This window comes from Ascidiella aspersa, chromosome 4 (genome assembly GCF_963924565.1).
Source record: "Ascidiella aspersa chromosome 4, kaAscAspe10.2, whole genome shotgun sequence".
Taxonomy (NCBI): Eukaryota; Metazoa; Chordata; class Ascidiacea; order Phlebobranchia; family Ascidiidae; genus Ascidiella; species Ascidiella aspersa.
The window spans coordinates 32,029,561-32,047,764 of record NC_139450.1 but is presented as its reverse complement, the minus strand read 5'-3'; the positions used below and the strand labels follow the sequence as shown (position 1 = coordinate 32,047,764).

Genomic DNA, 18,204 nt, shown 5'->3' with positions numbered 1-18,204 from the left:
CTGTAATAAGCAAATAAATGTAAAGGGTCTTTTACAAATAACTTTGAGGAGTTTCATTAAATTACTACGAAATATTAAAATTGTGCCAACCCAATGGCATTTAATTTAGACTGGTTAACTCACACTAATCTAAATATGGACAGCTTTCTGACCAGTATAGCAAACCATGCATTAAATTTGCAATGCAGTAAGCATAGTTAGAAAAGTGTGTAAATTCACTGAAGACTTTAGGATGAACTAGAGTATTTTATTAAAACCTATAGGCTGTAGCTATACCAAGGTCCATAAAAATCTAATAAAATATAGGGTGCTGGTCTACAAACTTTTCACACTAACGAAACTAGTTGTAAAAGTTGAAATTGCAAGGAAGGCATAAATATGAAAGAATAAATATAATATTAATACTTGAACCACCCACACTCTCATCCTAACCCAAATATTCCTAGCAATATAACTCCCCAGACAAAAACGATTTCGGATTCTATAAAACAGTGCCAAATGTTGATCTATGCCCGAGCACAAATGCATAAGAATTTATCCAAATTGCAGCTAACACAACTTATGACGTAATAAGAATGACAACCTTTACAGTGATGCGGTAAAACGTTTTCCCAAACCGCGCTGCAGAACGAATGGTGTTTAAACAACATACGGATAACTAGCGGAACTTAATATATCCAAATACAAACGTTCTAATTTTACTGCTCATGATATTAATTTAACTATGTGACAATTCAGTTTACCTAACGCGCCTTATAAAATCAAAGACATATTTGCTAAAGGTGCACGCGCCAATAAAGTAGTGATGGTTTGTTGCATCAGCATTTTGGTCGCGCAGGTTTTTCATCAGAACGTGTTTGGGTCTCGTACTAAGTACATAACGTTTTTGCGTAGCGCAATTTAAAGGCAAGGTTGTCGTTTGAATTCTCCCGATTTTTAATTGTATTTACGAGTAAGTTCGTATTTACTCGATTATAGTAAATCAGTCATGCGTGCAATCCGCGGACACGTGGTAAATATAAAATTTATAAATAGGTAAATTATTTGGGAAGGTCACATCGGAAACTTTTCCTACTAAACAATTGCTAGGTGTAGTTTCGACTCCTTCTTGTTCACCTTAAAGTAATACACTTGTCAGCAAAAAGACAGAAATACGGATAGTAAGATGATACAAAGGCACTTTGGTCACGTGACCACAAAATTGGTCCAAAAATTGATTTGTCGTTAATGTTAACATTTAGAAATAACAAAATACATTTCCATAAACTGCCTGAACTAAGCTGTACTATTTAAAGTCATCTATAGACCACAAAGGCAATATGTTTTTGGAAACAACGGTTTAACATTTCTAGTGTCATGACCGCTAATATACGTGTGTAAATAACCTTTTGATTGCAAGCCCGCCTGACACATACTTACCTAAAACGTTAAAAGCTAACCCTAGCTTCTTTATAAACGTTATCTGATTATTACAGGTCTAAATAATGGATTTGTTCGATATTGATATATTTTTGTGTGAACAGTTCGCTTATGAGCTTTTCGTTAGTTTGTTCATATTAATTTTTTTAAAAATTACAGCTCTAATTGTGCTTTGTTTTGTCGAGGAATGTAAACTGTCTCAATATAACGCAAAAGTCGATATTCTGACTAGTTAGGCTTCGAACTAATAAGTGACTGTTTTGCGTGCGTCACACGAATATTTTGAAGTTTCTTGCAGCGAAGAAAAAGCACAAAGGTGAACGAAAGTCCTTCCAATACTTCCAAGAAAAATTTGTCCTGTTTTTCTCGCCGAACCGCGAGTCTGGATGCATTTCTTCTTGTCCCAGAGAAAAGCAGCAAACCAGTTGACCGCAAAATTCCGTTTTCTCCAATGGGTAAAGCGAGCAGCCATACGCCAAAAAACAATGCGGTAAAAACGAAGCGATATTTACAAGCGAAAGCGAAAAATTGCGTGTGTGGCATAACCAGGCCATTATTCAAAAGCAGCTCCTCTGGTACCTAATTGCAACAACTAAAAAGGGTTGCCGAAACGTTGGTTAACAATTACAATTACCAGAGGAGTTGTTTTGTATTAATAACATGCCTGATAGAAACAGTTTCTATAACTAGGTCGTTTCTACGCGGTCTACATAGCATGTTGACATTGTGGATTTAAATCACAAACAGAAACATAAATAAATTTAACTTAAATTGAAATGTTGCAGTGGTTCAGACGTGCTTTGATGTAGATCATGTACGGCAGGTTTGAATTGCTATAAATGGGTAAAATTTAACATCAAATTATTTCGCAGTGTAACTAGGAGTTCAAAAGCCTTTAAACAGTTAATATCAGGGCATTTTATTTAAATATTTGATTCCCCAGAACATATTGTACATGGGTACGCCACACGACGCTATAGCAAAAGCACTTTATGTACAGCGTGAAATACGTGGAAAAAATACGTCTTTCCGCTCACAACGGACAAATCAGATTGACAGCTGAATCACCACAGACACAGAACGAAGAAAAGGTGGCTTTGGTTCTGTTTCAACCAAGCTACACTTGGCTGAAGTAAACTATTGGCACTGGATTCAAAATTTCGATTCAACTATTTAAAAATCATTGAACACTCTGTTTTTGGCAGCAAAGTAGCACGCACTGTTGTGAACGATAAAACGTTACAGTAATGTGGTGTGATTTGAATATTCGATAAACACCTTTTACCCAAACTAAACTTCTACAATTTTTGTTACAAGCCATGGCTAACATTTAAAAATCCTAGAAAAAAATATATTAGGCAAATATTCTAATTTAAGGTAACTTATTTTACCCATATGGAAGGTTTTGGATGTGTTTTTACACCTTGACGATTTCTAAAAACCTACGCCTTCAAAATTAGGTCTCGTGTTACAAGAACAGAGCAGCATTTAAAACCTTCGAACATAGATAAGAAGCACCCGGACTCTAAAATGTCTTACCAAAGAGCAATCGCAGCATCTTTTCATCATTTATCCTTCTCCTAACAACATCTTAGGACTCTCATCGGAAGCGCATTCGATGCGGCCTCATGCCTCCTGCAAATCTCGGAGGAGGTCCTCCTGAAGATCGGATTAAACGAGGACGGGCTCTTGGATGACTCGGTCCTCTCGGACGCCATGGACGCGGGCTCGGATGTCGCTCTGACAGGTTCCCTGGCAACATCGACTCCGTACGCCGCTCCTCGAAATCCATGTCGCCAAACTCTTCTTCTCGGAAACTTGTTCTTCGCACATGCGGAGGAGTCGGAGGTGGAGGCGCTCTATGTCCGGGAAACCTTGGACGAGGAGCGAATTTCCGCGGAGGCGCTCCTCCAGCGAAGCGAAGTCGGTTGCTTGTCGCGAAACCATTGTTATCGGGCCAAGCTTTTCGAGGAGGGCGGAATCCTTCCGAGGGCCCTCTCGGACGTGGAGGAAATCCTCTCTCGAAGAATTCCTCTTGTTGATGTTGCTGCGGTTCCGGCGCTCTCGGCCTTGGGGTATCGACTGGTGCGTTGGAAGAGCGGTGCGCTTCGCGCCGGTAGATGTTCTCATAGTTAAACGCACCGGCGTTTTCATTGTGCGAAGACACATTGAGGATCGAAGAGGTTTGTTGATGTTGTTGCTGTGAAGTTTGAAGATGCTGCTGTGGATGATGCTGACCACGGTCGTGCTGATGTCCAATATGGTATATATTTTAATCGTGGTTTAAACCTTAGAACGTGGTCCATTGTTGTTTTTCTTTAATCGTTTGTCTAGTGCAGGGATGTCCAACCTGCGGCCCGCGGGCCGCATTGCGGCCCGCATGATATTTACGTGCGGCCCACCACTAATTCTCACTTTCAGTAACCTTTATTAAAAACAGTTGTTTCGAATATCATCAAAACGTGAAGATCGCGCAGTATTTGATGTAGGCATAATCTTGTGTTTTTTATAATCGAGTCTAATGTCGCATTTCAACATCCATCGAGCACTTTGTGCACCCATCATTGCTAAGTAAGATGTTTGTTTTTCTGAATGTGTGTTTTTCCGGACCGTTTTAAGGAAATATGTCAGCCCAAACACGTGAAAACTTAAATTTTTGCATATTTGCGCATAAGTTCACTCTCGGGTGTTTATAAGTTTTTATGACGTCACGATATGACGCAACTTATGACGTCACCCCTTTAATTTGAGAGATTTTGCGGCCCATCGAAATTTTTAAAGTGGCAATGCGGCCCATTCTGCTAAAAGGTTGGACATCCCTGGTCTAGTATATATATTTTTTCAGTTGCAATTGCCCTGAAGAAGATTGCAAAATAGGTAATCAAAACGTTGGCACTTTAATACAATTTTGCCGGTAGAGCAATTTTACAATTTAAACAATGCCTGGCAGCAACAGCATATTCATAACATTTATGTATCGCTAACTCACCTGCTCGCGCTTGTAATCTAACAGATGATTTTCATGCTGGTGAGGTTCTGAAACGACCGCAGCCTGATCGCTAACTGGTACCGGAGGTGGGATTATCTCTTGTTTTGCGTGGATATTTCTTCCTTCAAACTCTGCCGACTTCTTTCGAAGCACGTTGGCGAAATGCGCCATCGGTTCGTAGCTAGGAGGAATCGGGTCTTCCGGACTCGGGAGCGCCTTGTTTCCCGTTGCGACCCTCGGCATCCCGGATAAAGTGATGAGGTTGCTCTTTCTCGGATTCCCAACATCTTGTGCTTCGTGGGATTCGCTCCTGGAGTTGGAACAAGGAAAACGGCCCAAGAGGTTTTAGTTTCGAGTATAAAATAAACAAATCAGCTTCATTTCACGGCAAAGGGCATGTACACACAATTAGAAATATAAAGCAGTGTTTCCCAAACTGGGGGGCGCTCAACGGGTTTAAAGGCCCGTTTACACTACAGCTGCACTGAGCGGAGCTGAGCTGCACTGGGCGTGAAATTGTTTTCACTACAGCTGCAGTGAGCTGCGCTGGGCGTAAAAATCGCACTTTCAATAACTGCACTGCGGGCTTGAGTTTAGCAAAGCGTGAAAATCGCTCCAAAGCGTAACTTCAAGCTAGCTGCAGTTGATGCACGGGGCTTGAGTTTAGCAAAGCGTGAAACGCTCGCCACAATAGAATTCAAATGCAAATCACGCTTTGCTCAGCTCAGTGCAGCTGTAGTGTAAACGGGCCTTAAGGGGCGCGGGTAAGTCCGTTTAACGTTTTATACAAAGTGTTACATTTATAAAATTAGCATTTTTTTCTGTTTGGTTTGCTAATGGCAATTTTAAGGCAAACCTGAACTCTTATAATGGACATTACTTCAAATGCGTACCAAAGCAGACAACGCGGAATGTTATGCTTTAAACCAGGGGTGTCCAACACGCGGAACTTTTGGCACGCGGCCTAATAAAAAATGGCGCGCAAACCCCCGAAAAATACTAAATTTGTTATTATTTTGCCAATTGTCAAAAAATGCTAAATTTGTTATACAGCCAACTGCAATTGTTTATTCACAATGTAAAACAACTAACAGTTACTTGGACAACTAGCAAATTACTTCTTACCTTATAACTAGGGCGATTATTTTTTGACCAAAAAAATTGGAAATTTTGACAAATTTTGACCTTGAAATTTAATTTTTCGACAAATTAAACATCATATTGTTGACGCGTCAAAAAATAATCGCCCTACTTATAGCATTAGTTTGGCTGAAAACAAACGTTTGCAAAGAAGCAGTTTGGGCAATTGCTTTGCTTGATTAAATAAACATCATGTGTAAATAAAGCTTTAATTTTTTTGTAAAAAAAGCGGTTTTAAGAATAAAAAGGATTAGTTACGAAACTTTGGCACGGGAAGAAGTTATAAGATAAAAATTGGCACGTCGGCATTTTTGAGTTTGACACCCCTGATTTCAACAGCTGAACCGAGGATCGCGAAAAGTTTTAAAAAAATAAAAGGGGTCGCAGACTGAAAAGTTTGGGAAGCCCAGCTATAAAGCAACAATATATAAAGAGGAATATTTTATAACGCCATAGGATTAAGACCAACGACAGAATAAAGTCAAATACGCAGTAGTGATCTACGACGGGACCAAAACTCGTCGGAGTAAAAACTTAACCTGTCGAAATAAGTTCTGTACGGAATTTGAAAAAAAAATGTAGGAAGATCAAATGTCGGGATAACAGGTCATCTATGGTTGGCCACATTAGGTTGCTAGCTTGAGAATATAGTATTGACGCCATTTATTGATCGTCGGATCATGATACTTTTTGTCCCAAATATCAGGTATTGATATAAAATTAATCAAAAACAACTCCCCTGTAATTGTAATTGTTAACCAACGTTTCGACAACCTATGCAAATCGCCTTCTTCAGGATGAATGACACCGAAAGCTTCGACGCTCAAAGCTTATGGCAAGCTATATTATGGCAATCTATCAAAGTCGGTGAATGACAACGAAAGCTTTGACGCTTAAGCTTAAGTGTGTTTTCAACATCAGAATCTTGCCCTCCAGCAGAGTAAATTAAGCCGACGATAAAAGTTAAAAACTTGTAAAATTGTAATAAGCTGAATACGCGCAACCGCGTTTTCGAACAAAGTTTTTCGTTTGTATTTATGTACTTTATAACATATGGAGTTTAAAAAAAAATTCTTATGTTAAAGGTGACTTGTCGGTAACATTAACGAAGCTATCAAGTTCACCATGGTTAGTCGTTATTGAACCCTTTGACGTTAGGTTGCCGAAACGTTGGTTAACCATTATAATTACCAGAGGAGCTGTTTTCGATTAAAACTATGCCTGATAGCAACAGTTCATATACTGATATAAATTGTTTGGGCATTGCACTTTTCACCCGCGAAATTTACCTGAAAACGTTTGGTCTCTGTTGCTCTTCAGTGGACCACCGCGGCTTTTTCATGGGCGACTCAATTAAATCCTCAGTGATCGAACTGTGCTTGGAAGCGGATGTTTGTTGATGGGGGAAGTTAATCTGTGCATCGCTGTGCTTCTGATAGGAAGGAGCTGAAGTGTAGCTGCTCTCCCAGGAGCTGACGTTGTACTGGACAGTGCTGGTCGGGTCCTCCGAAAACTTGGTCGTTGGCATCGCGTTTGACCGAGTGATCCAGTTACTGTTGGGTTGTGCTTCGACGGTTTTTCCCTCTTGGGGAACCCAGGTTTGCGAAGGAGGTGCTTCTTGTCGTAGAGGTGGCGCACTGGTAGTGGGCTCCGATTCGTCCAGTTCTGTTTTTGTCGCTTGACCCATGAACTTGCTTAGAAAGCTTAAAGCGTCTCCGCTGAAACGTGGCGGCGAAAGAAATGATGGCGGAGGTGGAAACGGAATCTCCATCGAAGCGGACGTTTGCGTTGCGCTAAACGGAGCTTCATCCAAAGTCGGAGTTGAGGATCCGTCGGTTTGCGAAGTGGATCTGAAGAAACCTCCGATAACAGGAATCGCGTGACTGTTCCGCCGCTCCAGTGAAGCGGGGTGATTCGGAGTCGTAGTATTGGCGTTCGGCGGGAGCGATCTTTCTGGAGTCGCAAAGGCCAAGTTTTTCGGCGAAAAAAGATCCGACAAGCCGGGGATGCTGACTTCGTTCGAGAAGCCGAGTCCGGGAAGACTCTCGGTGAATTTTTCTTCCGCTTCGGCCACAAGCGGAGGCGGAGGTGTCGGAGTCGCTTCCTGAGGCTCCAGCTCTTTTTTGACGTTGTTTATCAGATCTCCGACGTCCGATTCGCTGTCGCTGGTCGCCTGCGCTTTGTCGGTTCCGGCCGACGCTGGGTTATTGAAGAGGTCGGCGAGTCGCGAGTCGAGACTTTGCTGACGAGGAGGACTCGAGATGTTCAGCTCCGGTGATCCCGTCGGAGAAGGGGGAGACTCGCTCCCTAACGGAGTCAGGATGTCCGGATCGCTGAATAACACAATGAAGCATTGTGAGAGAACAATAAAACTAAATCAGCCATAAAAAGCAGGAATATTTATATACTGCTATGATATATAGAACAATAAATGGCTGTATCTAAATTGAATCTGAAACCATTGTCAGCAGGTTTGTCTTTCATTTCGGATGGTCTGCGATGGCTAAAGCTTCAATGATGGGTCTATCATAATTACAATTTTACCGAATATTGTGTACTTTTCAAGTTAATGCAGTTTATTAACGATTGTAACGCAGCGACGTGTTTCAGTGACGTCATATGTGAAAAGTGAACCTTATAGTAACTGGTTTCGGGTATAATTCCTCCAATTGATCTGTGGGCGTCAGCTGAGAAATTTGTGGCAATAATTATATGTTAAAGATTACCCCAGTTACCTGCCAAAATTTATACAAGCAACTAACACTACGGACGATTGGGCGTGTATTTAAAAAAAAAACTCCGAAAATTGCTTTTTAAATTTTTCGAAATAACTGATAGGAAATCGGGCATCTATAAACTGAAAATTTCATTTACAAAAGATTGACCCAAAAAAAAATATCCCAATTGGCCCGTTTGTTCTGTGAATGAAAACACAGCTAACGACATTTCATTAGAACAATAAAAATAACTAACCTTGCTTTAGCGTTATCGATCACTTGAACTGACCGGGTTATTGTGAGGGAGCCCAAGTTGGTTTCAGCTTTCTACAAATAAAATACAAATCAAAATTAATGGTAATAACAACTAACAATAAAATGGTACACATGGTTCAAATTTCAAGTATTGCTCAAAATTTAAAAAATAAAAACTTTATAAATTTCCTAAAGCCAATTGTTTCATATAAATATAACTGTTAAAAAAAATATTTTACAGAAATTGACTTACTTTTTATAGAACACAATTTTTATAAGGTTTATTTATTTAATATAATTTGCAGTTTGTCCAACCAAATTGTTTTTCCAATAATTTAACCTGTTTTTTTTTACTTTGATAAAATTACACTTTAAAAATTGTTTCTATTTAACTGTAAAAATATATAGTATAACATACGACAGAACTCTGATAAAATTACATTTAAAATTTTTTTTGATTTAACTGCGAAAATACATAGTATAACATACGACAGAAGGTTCTATTTTCGCGGTAGAAGCACCCCTCATTCCAGGTCTGCTTATCAGGCCGGTCATTACTCGTTTTAGCGACTCTTCAGCTGCTTTTGGGACATCTTTGGCCGCTCCAAGCCCAGTTGCTATCAATTTGATCTGTAAAATTTGACATTTTTGCTAAAATCGAAACACAGGGTTTCCAACCAAATTTATGAAAAAATTCTGAGGGAAATCAAAGAATTTTCTAGAAAAATTTAAAGCTTTTTAAGCAAAATTTACAGCTTTTTAAAGACCTAAAATTGGCTTAAACTTTTTTTTTCGATATAATTCGAAAACAAAAGAGGATAAATCCTATGGTCAGCGCAAAAACACTTAAATTGGTTTTACAATGACACTTTATAAACACATGAATTTAAAGACTTAGTACCACTCTGAATAAAGCAATAGCAAATATAAGAAATATTTGAGTCAAATGTGAAAAAAACTAATTTGTTCTTGTCATATGCCAAAGTTGAATAATAATATACAATTTGTCAGGTGTAAATACGATAAGACCAAGAACGGCTTTAGAAAAATAAAATACTGGAAAAAATTTAAAAAGAAGGTTTTTAACACTGAGCCAATTGCTTCAAAACGACCAATAAGTTGGACAATTTCCAACGACAATAAGAGTTCCTTATAGTGATATCAGGGAAACTAAAATTGTAAGGTACTGATTTTTTGTGAAAAAATCGTGGTCGGTAACAAAGGCATCAAATGGTCTACTGTAAATTTCTAAAATCTGTAAAAAATAGATTAGGTCCAATTAATACCACACCACATTTTTGCAATAGGACAATTTCGACATTTATAGCCATCGTGACTACTATTACAAGAAACAGCTGTTGTGTCAGCGACTGACAGTCTGCAAACCAAATAAATTTAGCTCCAAAGACGTAACGTTATAACAACATACGACATTCTCTGTAGTGTTATCAACAGGTTGCGGCAAAGCGGGCATAACCGACTCAGTAGAGTTCCTCGAAGTAGGTTTCACAAAATCAACAGCAACGATCTTCGATGGTTTACTAAAACAGATAATAGAACATCAGTCAGACACTGGTTGAAATAAAGGCAAACGATAAAAGCATATTAAATATTTACCTATAGTATTTAAATAGGTGCAACAACTAAATAAAGGACGTCATTGAAATGGCATTATTAGTCCTTCATAGTATTTTCAGAAATACACTAAAATAAAAGCAAATAAATAAAAAAGTAAAATATTAACCAATTGAACGAGATTACAAAAACCTTGCGATTTAACAGTTATAATGATTGTTTATTAAAAGAACACTAAAAATAAAAATAAAATATATAAACTCGCATATAAAAAGATTTGCACCTAAAATTGTCTTTTTTACTCAATAGTACCCCAAAACAAACACAGAAACTGTGTAATCGCTACCAAAAAAATATTGGGCATGAAAAAAATTGCCATTAATTCTGTAAAAATTCACAGCAATTTTTACAAAAAAACGCCCCAGGTCGGAAAAAAAACTTTGGATTTTCCACCTTCCCAATTCCTTATCATCATCGGACATTTCCATGTCTTCCTGGCTGTCCAGGGCAGCTGCAACTTTAAACATCGAGTCGGGGTTAAAAGCGTCATCAACCCTCTGCGGAGCGGGCAGTCGTTCCTTTACCTTGTCAAGTCCACGCTTCATTTTGCTCACACGGCCCTCAAAGTTTTTGTACGCCTGAGAAAGGGTAAAATTTGCAGCATGGTGAGAAAATAATGTAGTGTTTTTTTTTTGAAGAAAGCATAATATTTGCATGATGATGGGAAGCAAAGGTTCTGTTTTAATATGAAAAATTACCATTAATTGATGTTTGTTCTTAGAGCTAAGCCACCCAAAATTGCTAATATGAAGTAAAAGGTTTGCATTGTGGTGAGAATCAAAGCTATGTTTTTGTATAAAAAGTGCAATAAAACGATATTTGTATGCATGAGAAAGGGTAAAATTTGCATGACAATTAGAAAATAAGGTATTTTTTTTTATAAATACACAATCATATGATGTTTATTTGCAAAGGGGGTTTTAACCTTACAATAAAGTGCATTTTATTTTTTTAAGAAATTACAAATGTTTAAATTAATAAGACCCCTGTTATGCAACACAAGTAAATAGGTTGGTTAATGCATTGTTATATCATTAGTATTAAATAAAACCAAAAGAAAGAAAGCAAAAAAATTTTGTTTTTCAGGGTAGCCATTAAAACAGCTTTCGTTTTGGGACTTTTGGGTTAATACATTGTTATTGACTTAATAATTAGCTTCATAATCCTAGGCTACCAAATGTGTCCAAAATATAAACAAAGTTTACGATTTAACTAATCACTTTTCTAGTGTAAATAAGTATATAAACAAGTTGTGGCTGTATAGTATTTACTGGACAAGGTTATAAATTACTCTTATTTAAATAGAATTTAATTTGGTTGTACAGTTGTTAAATAACCTACATTGACAACTATCTTAGCTTCATGATACTGAGCGTGATAGTAGACGCTTCCTTTGTCCAGCAACTCCAAAAGCTGTTTTCGACGCTCAACAAACTTTTCGTAGCGGCCGAGAAAAACTTCAACCTGACTTGCCGATTCCTCAAAGTCTTTGGAGAACTTTTCGCCACCGATTTTATCTTGAAATAAATTTGAGTCGGTAACGAAAACAATTTTTTTGTCTAAATTGGTTTTATCGTGTGGTGTACACAACAACCCCGAATGAGAGTACACATTAATTATTTTAGAAATGTAATGAATTCTATATAAACAACTATCTTAAAATAAAAAAACGTTTTTAAGCATTTTTTATACTGTTCAAAAAGCTGAAAATTATACAAACTAAGTGATTTTAGATTATTTTTTTTATTTTTTGAGTGCACCTCAAGGCTAATAATTTTAAACTATATGCAAAATTTTTTTAATATTTAGATTTTTTTGCAGGCCATATCAAAGCAAATAATTTTGGCAAGATTAATGATGACACATCGTCAAAACTGTGTGATGTGTAAACTAAATTGTGCAAAAACTAACTTTTATAGCTGTCCTATGGATTACCTTTCAACTTTCTAATCGCATCGCAACTGGAAACATCAACTCGGAGAGTTTTTAATCGCTGTTGGTCGGCTTCAATTTCATCTTCAGCTTCCTTAAACTTCTTGACTTCATTGATCAGCAAAGATGTCTAAAAGTTATTAGTTTTACAATTAAATCCAATGCAAAGAGCGTGAAATATGTTAAACTAAAAATTAATTAATAAAATGAATGAAAGACACACACAAACATATGTGTTTAATAGCATCTGTGATCTAGCCCCTCGGAAGTTGCTTTATGACCAACGATTACGGCTTCCGTATCAATAGTACACCGAAAAGCCATCGCAGACTCACCGAATCTGTTGATCTATGATGCAAGCAGAGCAAGCCAGAAAAACAACTGGCCTGCAGTGAGGTTCGAACTCACGTATTAATTAATAAAACTATGTATTTTAAAAAAAGAATCAATAAATCCATTTAATATTTTATTCAGTTTTAACAGATGTATCTCTGTATGGGCTAAATAAGCTCAATGTCGAACGATAACCTCTAGCCCAGTGGTTCTCAACCTTTTTTCTTTTGTGACCCATTTACGTTGCAAAAAAATGTCTGTGGCCCAAAATATTTTTATGAAAGAAAAAACTGTAAAATAGGTTTAAAACAAAACACAGCAGCATAACATATTTCAAAACAGATTATTTATTCAACCGTGCATTAGTGAGATACTTGCGGCTGAACTGTAAATTTACATTCCTTTTTAATTCCTCCCCAAGCCATTATTCCTGTAAAATTAAATATAGTGACACAAATGTAACCATCTGGCTTTTTTAAATTGGTCTGTGGCCCACCTCAAATGTTTTTATGGCCCACCAGTGAGCCATGGCCAACTGGTTGAGAACCGCTGGTCCATTATACTCCAAAATTATATATTTTATGATAATTAGAATTATAGTTTAAACTTTAATCTAACTTTTTTCTAACTAAATAATGCATTTTTGTACATTTAAATTGCATAACTATATCTTTAAAATTCAAAAGGTTATATAAAAGTAAGTAAACGCTGCTGCAACTAATTAAGAAAATAGTTTATTTTTTTGCTTTATTCAAACATTTTGTAGAAAAACTCCATTTAGAAAAAAATCTCTAATTAGGAACTATAGATACTTATTCAAGCCATAATTGTAAAATTGCTCTCCTCGCAAAATTTTATTAATGTACCAATGTTTTGACAACATATTCGGACAATCTTCTTCAGGGCAATTATCATTGCAACTATAGGCGAAAAAATATATCAGCCACCTTATATTCCACCAAGAGTTTGTTTCTAAGCTTCTGCTGCGGTTTTGTGGTGTGCAGTCCTGCTAACAGTTGGTCCGTTATCTCCGGCTCCAGGATTTTTCTCTTCGCCCAGATTTGCACGACGCGCTCAGCATTGCTTTTGATAAGGGTATCCCTAAAATTAATAGGAATTCATTCAGTTTTGGTTTAAAACAATGTGCATATACCAAATAAATACGCTAAATATACCTGTTTACAAAGTTTTACTGTTTAGATAAACTGTCGCACTTTCATGACTAATTGGCACTACTTGAAACAACTTAAATCTAGTTAAAATCACATTTTGTGAATGTAAGAAACATGTAACTTGTGTAGTGTGATTTTATTTAATGTGAATGGGTATGTTTTTACCTTAATTAAGCGCAAAATATTATAAACCTTAATGATAAACAATTTAAACAAAAAAGTATATTAAAGCATTACAAACCTTAACAAAGTTATGGCTTCAGGTAAGACGTCACAGAATGCTTCTTTAAAGATGTCAGCATTTTTTCGATGACAGTTTTGAATGACGTCGTTGCAAAGATAAAGCAATGTCAAACGATGAGCACTTTTAGCTAAAAAATAAAAGAATAGCAATAAAATTAAAAGAGTTTGAAAAATGTTTTATTTAACACTTTCCAAATCACGATTTTCAAAATCACTTTTTCCTATTGTAAACCACACGGAAGTACGTAGCACTTGGCTTTTTAGCTGCATTGCTTTGGTTAGACACTGCATAATCCCATCAGCAATGGTACATTTTTGTACAATTCACCCACTAACCATTAGGTTATTTTGTGCTAATTACCATGCATTGGTTTGTTATGCTTTGTATGCTATCAAAAAATGAGCTCAAAATTGATTGTTTTTTCAAGTTTCTAAATATAGACTAAGTAGAGGCTTAAATGTTTCCAACAGAAATCACTGTGTTTAAACTCATATAATGGTTTTGTCAATTCGGAATTGACACCGATCATACTTTAGTATCAGACGAAGAGCGACAATACTGGTTGGTATCAGTTTGGATGTGCAAGTTACTAATTGAGGTGTGCACACAAATTGCTTATAAACAAAACAAATCTTGGGTGTGCGCCATTTACAGAATGCAGCCTGAGGGTATAGCTTGTTTTTTAGCACTAGGTCAGCGATGTTTCATGCCAAATCATGTCACTGGTGAGATTTTTAGTGGAAAAGCAGTAAAATACAATCATGCCCAAAGTACGCATGGAACCTTGATACCTGCACACCCGCCAGGTTGGAAACTAAGGCCTGGGTAAAATCCCCCGCGCATTTTAGCGCTCAGCCACGGTCATAGTCGCGCATTTTGTGTAAAATCAGCGTTAAATGCAGCCAGCCGCGAAAAATCGCTTAAACGCGTAAAACTTTCGTTGCTTTACGGTTTTCACTATAGTACTCCATTTTCAGCCGTGCAAATTTTATAAATAAGGAGATTACAGCCGCGCAAATTTGGATGGAAATGTTATTACAGCCGCACAATTTCAAGCTGCAAAATCGTCTCACTCGCGCAAAATCCAAATTTTCCAATCTGGCACACCCGATACCTTACTAAAAAGTACCCAGGTATGCAGACTGGATGGTGAGTATACTGTGTTTTTTTTCAAACCACTACTCCACCAGGATAAAGTAGAAACACTAACAAACTCACAGTGTTTTAAAACATTGAGCCACTGATCGGCGATAAGCTTGTGGTGTGCCTTGTGGTGAATAATCCACAGCGAGAACATGGGGATGCTGTCCTGTGTGTTGGACACAGCCTTCAGTTTCTTCACCAGGGTCTCCGTGTTCATTTTCTGCTTTGACATCTTTCATTCTCTGTAACCAGGCAACCCTTCCACAATTACAAAGTATTTCTGCTCTTCAAATATGCCAGTTTAACTTCCCATTAAGCCCTAAAAAGAAAACATTTTTTATATTTCAAGCAGAAAATAAAACTTGCTCAAAGCTCGAATCAACATAACAAAAACAGCAGAACTACCCAATACGAACTTGGAATTATGGCAACAATATACAAGTTTATCATTTTACACGGTTAGGGTTTACTGATAACGGACAAAACAAAACCATATTGACATATGTTGATCATCTATTTGGAATAGGACTACACTTTTTGTAAACGGTAATCGTTATATAACTTAATAGCTCTTTAAGTTCGTTTTAGCTGTACAGTGGATAAAGAGATTGATTCAATGAGTTTAGTTGGCGTTGTTTAATTAGGAAAATTCCCTTTGGCAGTATTAGGCAGTAGTTAGATCTTGAAACAACACAAAAATAGGATTGCATATTTGCAGGAATTTCAAATTTGTCATAAATAAAAACACTTTTATATTTCAATCCTACATAATCATGATAAAACAATGTAATGTTAGTTGCGTGATCAAATTGAGGATTCGCTTTCGTTTATTTGACATACTTGTTAAATTTCGACTGTTATTTTTAATAAATTTACGTTTTGCAAGGTCTGTCATGGTTCATTGACTTTCCACACGAGTGATATTCTTTTCAAGTGACGTCATGCGATGGTTTATGTTGTCATAATCACGCATCAGCGCGCGTTTTGCAAATCTAGATAACGTTTCTATGTGAGGTTTAGATTTTAATAAATTTAAACCGTTTTCTGGACGCTCATAAATGTTTCACTGTGTTATGTCCGGTTGGTTATACTTTCTTGGGTTTTCCTGATAAAATAAACTGTCAAATTTACACACATTTATGCAAGCACTGTCATTGCTTACACAAAACACACATGCATTAATGAACGGAACGCACAACCTAATTACCACTTGTTAAGTGGAAACTATCGGGAAAAAGTTCGTTAATAGACGGGATTCTATTTTTCAATGTGTTAGCTAACTTTAGTTGTGTGATCAAGGTAATCAAAATAAAACGCCTTTAAAAATGATAAAGTAGGTTAAGTATAGTCAATAAGAAACGGTTCATACTCTGTTACTGGTAAGGATAATTAAACGGTTAAAACAAACTGCGGAAGGCTTTATTTTGTTACTACTGCTGGTTATTGTTGTGTGGGTCGCGCCACTGCATCGTATGGTTTCAGAATAGGTCACGCCGGAAAGGAATACCCACAGGCTTGTGCAAGTAATTATATTTATCCATTAGCAGAGGACATGACACGATCAGAAAGTACATACGAAATATTGTATTATGCAGGGGTAAAAGTGGAATAATTTAATTACCGGGACAATGGAAATTTTGACCGGAACGCACGGAGTTTTTAGAGATGACGTCACAAAGTTACGCCATTACTGAGCTTATAAAACCTAACCTTAGTAAACCTTGGTTATTGCTGGATGTAGTGCACACATATGCCAGGAAAAACCTAGTTTAAAAACGTTCAAAGTTAGAGCTGGATTGCCTGGAAAAAAGAAAACACTTTCTAGCGATGCGATGTACCAAAAAATCGGAATTAATTACCAACAATCACCCCTATTTAGGTAGCCTACTTTTGTTAAAAGAATTTTTGCGATAAAATTATTATTTTTTTTGGAAAAAAATAGGCCCAACGCTTTATTTTTTATCAGGATATGGATTCATTGGTGTGTTTTTAGGCTACAATAACTTAATTGTTTAAAATTCGTACAGAAAACGCCAAAGCTTTACTAAAAGAAAGTGGATTTATCTCAGCAAATAAAAATAGATAAATTGATGACCCTTTTTCAAAATCGTGATATCCGCCTTAGATAACCTAAAGCAGTATATTAACATAAACAAAGCGAAACAGTTGTGCGCCGCAAGACCCCTTATGGTTCACCGTCTCAGCATTTATCATTTTCTCGACGGAAACGCTACACTTTAAGAGGAAACAGGCTGAAGGGGCATCGGCGCGCTGTAAGCAGCAAAACAGCAGTAAACAACAGTAAACAGCTGCACAGAGTTATAAAGAGATATAATACTACAATGCATAATCGTGGGAAAAATGACCCTTGAGCGCTGTACAGTAATCCTACTGCGCATTTCCTGCGCCAGAAGGGCGGTTAGATAAACTGCGTTTTTTTGTGGCAGTTTTTTTAAGTTAGGGCGTCGTATACTCATCGTATACGATTGCGGCAGACCTTCCGGTGTGTTTGCAATAACTCGTCGATATTTTTGACTCGATGCAGAGCCTATTTTGTCCGTATGGTGTTGTTATATCTAAAGGAGATTTTTGTTCAATTATTGCTGCACTTTAGAGCATAATGGTTGGAGGTTGTAGTAAGGCGTTGTAAGAATATCAAAGCCCATACAGAAGTTGGTAGCATTTTGAACGTTTCGAGCTCTTTATTCATTTTCAACATCTGCCCTTTTTTTCGTCGATTTTGGTCCGTGGCCACGGTAGGCGTAAAATAGCTAAGAGGGTCAAATAGAAGTTTAACTACATAGTTTTACTGAGTTTTTGAAATGAGAAAATTGTTGGTGCAAACATACTCTGTATAGATGGAACTTTGATTTCTATCTTTTACTTTTGAGATGTTAGTAAATAGCATTAATTATCGAGTACGCATTACTTGACGCATAACGCACTGTTTAAGTTTAAACGCCATTTGTAGCGCATTTCAGTATGTATTGTGTAGTTTTGTTTTAAGTTTTCACGTTTACCAGAAAGGCATTATCTTATCACGCGTGTCACGATTTTCTGTCAAGTCGAATATTGCAAGCTGTTTGTCTATTATTCGTTCGAATCTGGCAATTCCCAGGCTATCGCGTGTGTGTATGACTCCACTAAACTTGATGTGTACTGCATGGCCAATTAACAAGAACAATTTATTCAGCAGCGCTACAGCGTAAACCCCAGTCTGTTGCA

General features: G+C 37.1%; 1 protein-coding gene across 1 annotated transcript; it reads right to left on the bottom strand.

Annotated features, from left to right (window-relative positions):
- Positions 1–2,754: 2,754 nt before the first annotated feature.
- Positions 2,755–15,258, bottom strand: LOC146157520 (uncharacterized). The gene is made up of 12 exons (XM_083387434.1): positions 15,055–15,258; positions 13,834–13,963; positions 13,368–13,521; positions 12,091–12,217; positions 11,497–11,672; positions 10,549–10,733; positions 9,950–10,061; positions 9,010–9,150; positions 8,522–8,592; positions 6,838–7,881; positions 4,409–4,718; positions 2,755–3,667 (listed from the first exon to the last, which is right to left on the bottom strand). Exons 1-12 carry the CDS (start codon positions 15,209–15,211, stop codon positions 3,020–3,022), a joined length of 3,255 nt encoding a protein of 1,084 aa, XP_083243560.1. The 5' UTR covers positions 15,212–15,258; the 3' UTR covers positions 2,755–3,019.
- Between the last annotated feature and the right edge of the window lie 2,946 nt (positions 15,259–18,204).